Source organism: Pogona vitticeps, chromosome 1, assembly GCF_051106095.1.
Source record: "Pogona vitticeps strain Pit_001003342236 chromosome 1, PviZW2.1, whole genome shotgun sequence".
NCBI lineage: Eukaryota > Metazoa > Chordata > Lepidosauria > Squamata > Agamidae > Pogona > Pogona vitticeps.
Genome location: NC_135783.1, coordinates 265,303,457 through 265,311,564, shown reverse-complemented (window position 1 = coordinate 265,311,564; position 8,108 = coordinate 265,303,457). Strand labels below are relative to the sequence as shown.

General features: G+C 49.1%; 1 protein-coding gene across 1 annotated transcript; it reads right to left on the bottom strand.

Annotated features, from left to right (window-relative positions):
• Window positions 1-2,224: 2,224 nt before the first annotated feature.
• On the bottom strand, window positions 2,225-5,652 carry ADM (adrenomedullin). Its single transcript, XM_020789941.3, has 4 exons — window positions 5,510-5,652; window positions 4,748-4,846; window positions 4,326-4,472; window positions 2,225-3,759 (listed from the first exon to the last, which is right to left on the bottom strand). Exons 2-4 carry the CDS (start codon window positions 4,843-4,845, stop codon window positions 3,393-3,395), a joined length of 612 nt encoding a protein of 203 aa, XP_020645600.3. The 5' UTR covers window position 4,846; window positions 5,510-5,652; the 3' UTR covers window positions 2,225-3,392.
• Window positions 5,653-8,108: the final 2,456 nt, after the last annotated feature.

The window sequence follows — 8,108 nt, the reverse complement described above, 5'->3', positions numbered from 1 at the left end:
CAGAATATTAACTGGGAACAGTACTGAAAAAAATAGGAATGCTTCTGGACTTCAAATTCACCACAGAGGATTATGGAATAACATTTTCCTTAAGAACTATGGGAGGTAAAATATGCAAAAGATGGGAATTGGCTAGTTTTGTAAATAACTGGTATGTCTGAAACAAAAGGCAGTTATCGCAGCAATAACAGCAGTAATATCAGACATAATTACCTTAGAAATAAAATGGGTGTCAATGCATCTAGATTTGCATTGGGCTGAGTACACATACATTCAAAGACAACAGTGTTGTAAAGGTAGCTCACAGTATGATATATTTTCCCCTTGTGCAGCTGAAGTTTTCATTCCTCTCCTTTCTTGGCAGTGCTCCACATTTCCCTCAAACCTGCCCCCAAATACTCCCCCATCCTCAACACCAGATTTGGGAGGCTGGAGTACAGGGTGTTAAAAGAAAAAAAAAAACTGGGAGTTTGTTCCACTGACAGATTCCATTCCCTGGATAGTCACCACTGGATACAACCCTCCACCTCTACACCGTTTGAATTAACTACACAGCATTAAAAACAACTTGTAGCCTCACTGGCACTGTTCCTTATATCACATTTCAAGGAAAATCACAGGAGGGGGAAAATAAGTGGCTAGTAGACTAGGAATCTACAAACAAATAAAGAAATAAACCCGTAACATTCAGAGTCTTCTTTATCTACATGGGTGGCTGAAGTAATTTGCCCGAGGCAAGTAGTTACGTAGTAATGTTATTGTTCAGTTTCCACACCCCCTGAAGAACATCAAGTGCTTTTCTACTCTGCACTTCTTTTTATGGCAAATAACACCCAAGCGAAAGTAGGACAACCCAAAACTAGAAAGGCTGCCTGTCAGCAAAGAAGGTATCTTTTTTATTGGGAACCCATACTGGAGAGACAGAGAAATGCCAGACAAAGGAAGATATCCTTACCTTTTTTTTAAAAAAAATGTATTTGAACAAACAAATTGGTAGTTTATTAATCAGAGATATTCAGTGAAGTCTAGAAACTACCCAACAACCAAAGAAAGCTTATGAGAGGAACCAGAATTTTGTAATAAAGGCCCATTTTTGCCTCGGGAAGCTTCCAGCTGTAATTCTGGGATTTCTAACTTGTGAATGTGTACTTTCAATTAGGAGATAATGCAAGAAACCTCTACCTGTAAACAGGGTAGTCCACTCTAAAATAGATGGCAAAATTGTCTGTCTTGTTATGTAGGAACAGGCTTACAGAAAACATTGAACAACTGAATGTTTCTTTCCAAATTTTTGTTTCAAATAACTATCTTAAGCAAAATGTTTAGTGCTAGCTAATGGAATTTCATCATTTCTGTTTGTTTTTTCATGTCAGCATTATGGCTGATATTAACATACTAACAAGTGATTTAAGATTACCCTGTCCAATGTATCCTTTATAGATCCCCTTCCTCAAGCTTCATATACAATTCTTCCTTTTGCTTCAGAAAGATCTGATGCCATCACTGCTTACCCACAACGTATGGATAAAATCTACCTCTTTTTGACCTAAAAGAATTTAGAAGCCTGGATAACTGAATTGCAGCACCAATGGTAGATCATACCAGTAGATGGTGCTGTGGTTACAGTAATCACAAACAATGCTAGGGACTGGCTTTGGGTTATGTCTTGTTTTGTTTTTTTTAGTCTGTGGCTTGAGGAATGTATGTCCTGCCCACAAGAATCCTCTGGATTCAACCTGAACTGTGGCCCAGGAAATCCTTCAGCATAAATAACCTTGGATGCAGCCCTGATTATTTTTTGGGAACATGTTCTCTTCATAAATCTGTTGAGCTGTGGAATGTGAAAGTAGGGCAGTTGTTTCCCTGATTAGTTGCTGCAAAAAAATAAATAAATAAAACCCAAAAAAACCTTGATGATCAGTCCAAGCTCTGACATGTCTCAGCTTCACTGGAAACACATGTAAGGAGAATATACTTCAAAATTGCCTGAACAGCCCTGAGTCCTTATTTGAAAGTATTCATTATGACTTTATGATGTTTACTAAGTTGGGTGCAATGTGGGGTACTTTTGGCTCCCACTCCTGGCTTGGTGGAAAATGACAAATTGCCTGCAATTAGGCAGCTTTGGCTCCATCTGATTCTGAGGAAGAAAACATGAGTAAATCATGAGGCTTCTCACCCCTGAAGTTTGCCACCTCATCTACAAACACCAGTTCAGAACATCTTTGTGTGATAATGTTTATTTTATTTTCTCACATACTGCCCCTGAAGAGAACAGTGATACATCCTTTACCAGCCTGGAATGTGATAAAACATGACAAATGAGGGGGGGAGAGAGAGGGATGAAAAATGGGGCAATCAGATCAGTAACACGGATGAAACCCACAGGCGGCACCAGACAGGGCTAGGCATAATGGGGCCCCTAAAAGAAAACCAAATAACTTGCTCTCCACATATGCCCCATTGCTGGATCTATGTAATCACTTAAAGAAAGGCACTTTTCACATAGAAAGAGGAACTGAATCATACACTGGAAACTACAATTGGGTTGCAGCCCTACACATGCTTACTTGGAAGTTAACTTCACCAAAATCAACACAGCTTACTTCAGAGGAAGCATGTTTCGGATAACGCTGTTCGTATGAAGTATTTCATATATTTTGTACCAAGCTCAGCACTTCTCAGAAAATACATTGCAGTTCCCTCCCCCCTTTGCATTTTTTTCCTGGTGCCGCCTGGGATGAAAACAAAGGTTGACCTTTTCAATGTTTTTAAAAATAGTAACAGGGAATACAAAATAATAATGCCCATACACAAAATATATATAGCATATAAAAATATCTCTGTAATTAAAAAAAGAATACAAGGACAGGAGACAATTCTTTAAATATGGCTAGTTTCTCCCATGCCAAAAACACCCACCCAGCGTGCCACACACATTCATTACTGTTCAACAGTACACACCAGCCATGCCGGCACACATCAAGTCCATTGCACTTCGCCTGGCCAGGCCATTCAAGTAATAAGAAAGCAAGTCCCCGCTGAAAAAAGGAGACCTGCCAGTAGCCAATTCCCTGCCGTGGGGGGGGGGGAGTAGGGGAGGAAGTCCACGAGGAGCCTGGACAGGACCGTCGCCTGTCGTGCGCTCGCTGCAGGAGGGAGGGAAAGGCGGGCGTGAGAGGGTGCCTGTCACGGTTCCTCGGTTGCACCGTCCATTTCGCCAAGTCCATTGCCCGCCGCCAGAAGGAAAGGCACGCCCCTCTTCTCTCCAGGCAGGCAAGCCGGCTCGAGCTTTCAGGGGCCCCGTTCCCGCCGGCAGCCTCTGATGCCTGGGAGGGGCGCCCGCCGTCGCCCTCGCGCCGAGCTTTCCGTGGGAGCCGCCGCGGCGAGGCCTACTGGCTGGCGAAGGGGGCGCTGCTGCGCACTCGCCGCGGCTGGGCGGGAACCGACGACGAGTCCGCCGCCGCCTTCAGCGAGCGCAGCAGGCGGGAGAGTGTCCTGGCGTCGCCGCTGCCGCTGCCGCCCGAGACGACGGGGGCCCGGCCGTCCGCCAGCGAGCGCCGGCGGCGGCGGCCGTAGCCGTGCGCGCTGAGTTTGTTGGCCGGAGGGGTGCTGTCTTTGTCCTTGTCCGTCAGGTGGTAGATCATGTGCGCCAGGTTCTGCGTGTTGCACGTCCCCAGGCGGCAGCCCAAGCGCAGGCTGAAGGTGTTGGTGTTCTGGCGGTACCGCTTCACGCGGATATGGCGCTCCTCGGGACTGCTGAGGGAAGGAGAGCCGAGAGAGAGGCCGTGAGCCGAGGACAGGGACCCCCAGCGACGTTAATTAAGAGGGCTCGCTCGCTCCTCTAGCGGGAAAGCAGAGCCAGGAGGCAGAAGCCTTCCCCCCCCCCACCCACTGGTGGGCCAGCTCTGGAAGGCGGCCGGTGGACGGAGCGAGCAGGGAACCCCCTTCTAGAACTGCTCTGGTCATGAGTCGTCTAACCCACCCACTCACCCACCCGGCATGCGAGGAGCCTGAAGTTCTCCATCTCTCCATTAAGGCATCAGTCCCGTTCTTAACTAGGGAGTGAACGCCACTGAACTTACTACGGCTGACTTCCCAGTAAACAAGCAGAGGATCGCGCTTAGGGTTACTGCGCCGCGCTGGGAATATGTGCCTCCCCTTCACCTCTCCTAGAAAACTTGGGGCGCCACAGCCCTGCTCCTCCCTGCCGCTGGGCTCTGTCACCCGCCAAAATCTCTTCATGCTACCCAGGCCTCTTTTGCCCACCCTCCACCCCCACGCCCGCCCCGTCACCAGAGTCCCGGCCGGAGGGGCCGCCTTACCTGGGCTGCGACATTCCGGGCTCGCCTTTCACGTCCTGGGTGCGGATGAGAGACAACAAGCTTGCATCAGCCGCTCCTGCCGCGGTCAGCGTCGCGGCGGCGAAGGCGAGGTCCCGCCGGGCTCGCCTCTGCTCCCATTGGGTCCACCTGAAAAAAGCAGGCGAGGGAAACGCGGTGAGAGGACCGTCCGCCGCCGAGCCTCGAGGGCGGCGCTGGAGGGGAAAGCCGGCGGCCGGCGGGCTTTGCCCTTGGGAGGCAGGTCGCCCTTGGCCGAGGCAAGCCGGCCGGCTCCCCGCTGAGGACCTGAACCGACCCAGTGCCCCTTCCCCCAGGCAGGCTACAGTAAAGCAAACGGAGCGATTCGCGACCCACTTGCCTCCCTCGCCTCAGTTCCCCGTTTGGCCTCTGAAAAGTGGACTTACTTTCTCTTGAAGTCTGACGCCAGGTCCAGCTTGGCAGCTTCCACTCCGAGAAAGGAGACGGAGCCCAAGTACAGCAGGGCGAGGGAAAGCACTTTCATCCTGGCCAGAAAGAGAGAGAGAGAAAGAGGACACATGATGAGTTTCCCCCTTCTCTAAAGGAGGCCACCCCCGCCACACGCCCGGTGCCCGCCAGGCAGGCAGGTCAGTCCCGACTACCATCGCTCCCCCTGCCTTCCCCAGATCATGCGACGCTCCTCGCGAATATTTGCTCTGCAATTCATCACGGCCAGGATCAATACAGGGAGCTTCCAGCGTTCACGTTTGTCAAGCTTTCGGTTTGCACAGGAGGGTGAAGGCTAAACCTCCCTCTATGCAATGCCTCGGTTGGCCAGACGCAGTCTATATATAAAAACTGCATTCCCGTGCACTTTGACATAGGCAAATTTCCCCCACCCAACCCTCCGCGCCTCTCAAGACAAAAGTAGATTGCAATCATCATGCAACCACGGCCACTTTGTTTTCCCTGGACCCCACGTTGAATTTCTACGCCGAGCGCTGATTTAAGGGTGTTTGGAACCAAAAAAAAAAAGGATTTGGATTTCCAGAAATAAAGAGTTGCACCCAGCTGGCACGCCGAACAGCCCTCACCTTTCGGTTTGATTAACATCCCCCAGCAGCTCCCTTTCAAGCGACCCCCTCTGCAATTCAGTTCCACCCTCCTCTCCCCACATGCCTTTCTGTTAGAAAGAAGAAAGTGCAGACCTGGTACTGATGATAATCCACTGAGGTTGAGGACAGATCTTCAAAATGTCAAAAAAACAAAAAACAAGCACAGATCCTTCAGGGACTGCTCCGCTCTAGGACTTCCTTGCTCGCACCACTGAAGTTACAACTGACTGTCCGTCGCACTTTGCCTCTTTTATAAAGCCGGAGCAAGCGGGGAGGGGAGAGGTGGAGGGGCGGGACTAGGTGCTCGCAGATTAGCGGAGACCACGGGGGGCAGCCAACGATCGAAAATAAAAGCAAGATTAATTTCGCTTTGCACTGTTCGCCTTGGCATGAATTCCTTCCATGGGGCTTACACATAAGAAGAGCCCTCCTGAATCCTGGTCATACAGGCCAATACCCACTTTCCAGAAATGGACAGTCAGATGATGTGCCGGGGGAAATCATACGCAGGGCATGCAGGCGACAGATCTTTCCCATCGCATGCGCTCGTGCACCTGGTGCTCGGAGAAATACAGTAGTACTGACTGTGAACACAGAGGCTGTATGCATTTCCTATTCATCTTGTCTTGACTCTCTTTTCGTATACACTTAGGTACTTAATCTACGTTCTGCAACACACGTGTTAAAAATCTATTTTTAAAAATTTATCTGAAGTATCAGGGAGACGTACGTTGGTGCACGTGATGTATATCTGAAAAATAATATATACCAGTGTTGTCTTGTTATTCAATTTCAGCCTAGACATTTTGCATGAAGTCTAGGTTGAACTTCCACTCTATTCTAACAAGTTAGGATACTCTTTAAAAGGAGGGAGGGCAGAACAGGCAGGGAGGGGAGAAGCGCGAGGTTATACAGAATATGAAAGCGAGCTAGATTTCACTTAAGAAGACAAACGTCTCGGGTTTTTAATGGTTCTTTAATTACCGAATGGGAGACACCTGGGAGACTCAAGAGAAGGGTGGATTAGGTGAAAAGAGGTGAGTGAGGACCACTTCGCCTGCCAAGGAGGATTACGGGCAGTAGTGCAGAGCGGATTAGTCAGCTGCATGTGAGTTTTTCTTCCCCCCGCCGCAGCCTGTGCACCTCCTCATTAGCCCGGTCGGCTGCTTCTCCAGCCACGAGCTTACGCTCAAATTCACACGTAGCCTCCTGGCTTGGCTTCCGAGCTGCTGGACCAGACTCAACCGGTCGGGTCTCTCCGGTGAGCCGGGCGCGTGCAGCGATGCAAAGCGGAAGGTGATATTGTCGCTCGGGGCTTTCCTTCGAATGCCCTTGCTGGCAAGGACTCTTGCAGAGCAAAAGAAGAGACCTGAACGCGAGCTTCTTGTTCTGTTCTGCTTTGTTCTAACTCCCCGGCACCTCTCGGTGTCTGTAAAAAGTTAACGAGTGTGGCAAACAGGTGTGCCTTTTTGCCTCTGCGAGCGCTGTGGTATGTGCTTAGATTGTTGTTATGCTGAGATAATCGTGGCGTGCCTCACGTCGGGGAAAGGTGTGTGTGGATGAGGAGCATTAAGATTTCCCATTGATTGTCCAGATGACTCAGTCTCAGAAGAGGAATCCTCCCTTGCCAGCAGGAAATTCTTTCCCTTGCTCAAAGGAGTAAGAGCCCCTGGTTGAATGTCATGCTCCAGGCTCTTCTAGTACCCATTTGTCATCACATTGGTCTCACATCCCACAAATAATCATTGGTCTGTAGCTTTCAGTATCAGAAATCGGAACAACTTTGCTGATGTTCTTGTTGATAGGTCTGCTAGGAGCTTTGACATTTAGACCACTCTGCAGTGTTCTAAATCACGGCCCCTTTAGCTGAGAGATGTCTGGAGGGTACCCTACCCTGTCAAAGCAAGCAAAAGAACTGGCCATTAGTCATGACCTTAAACATGCATTTGAAAAAAGAATGACTAACCCTTTCACATTTCTTCAGTGGGTAGAGATCAAAATGGAATGGACAAACCCTCTCCTTTCCCCAGCAGAGGCCAGGAAGCACCCAGGTCCCTGCACCTCTTTCTTCTCTGGGGCTTCGCACTTCTGCCAATAAGAGGACAATGATGCATACAGCCACCATCTTTGCCCGCTCTCTTCCTCTCAGTCACTGATTTCTGTGGAGTATTTGACAGAAATACTTCTGTGGAGTATTTGGCTGGCTGGATAGCTCAGTGGTTTAAGTATCTGGCTGTGGAGCTGGGAGTTGGTAATTTGGTTCTACACTGTGCCTCCTGTGAGTAGAGCCAGTCTATGTAGCCTTGGGCAAGCTGCACAGTCTCAGGATCCCCTTGGGAAAAGGGAATGGTGAACTACTTTTGAGTATTTTCTACCTTAAAAAAACCCCTGAAAATGAACACCTTAAGTCAGAATCAATTTGACAGCATATGATTATGATGATTTGACTACTTGGGCACAGTTCCCACCACTAGGCTGCCTAGTTTAGCCTTGTTGTTCAGAGGCTTCTCCTGCCACTTGCTGGGCTTCATATGTCACTATGGCACAGCGGTTACGAGAGTCCTGGACAAAGGAGACCCGTTTCCAAACCCTCATTTGGCCATTAAACTCACTGGATGATTTCAGGCAAGGTATACCCTCTCACTCTGAGCTGCCTCACAGGCTCGTTTTATGGGAAAGGCATGCTTGCTTT

Bases quoted from the DNA above. Each gene is read 5' to 3' on its own strand.
- ADM (XM_020789941.3), bottom strand. From the start codon at position 4,845: ATGAAAGTGCTTTCCCTCGCCCTGCTGTACTTGGGCTCCGTCTCCTTT. The intron at 4,473-4,747 runs GTAAGTCCACTT...TGCTTTTTTCAG, and splicing joins GCGTCAGACTTCAAGAGAAA to GTGGACCCAATGGGAGCAGA. The intron at 3,760-4,325 runs GTAAGGCGGCCC...TCCTTCCCTCAG, and splicing joins CCCGGAATGTCGCAGCCCAG to CAGTCCCGAGGAGCGCCATA.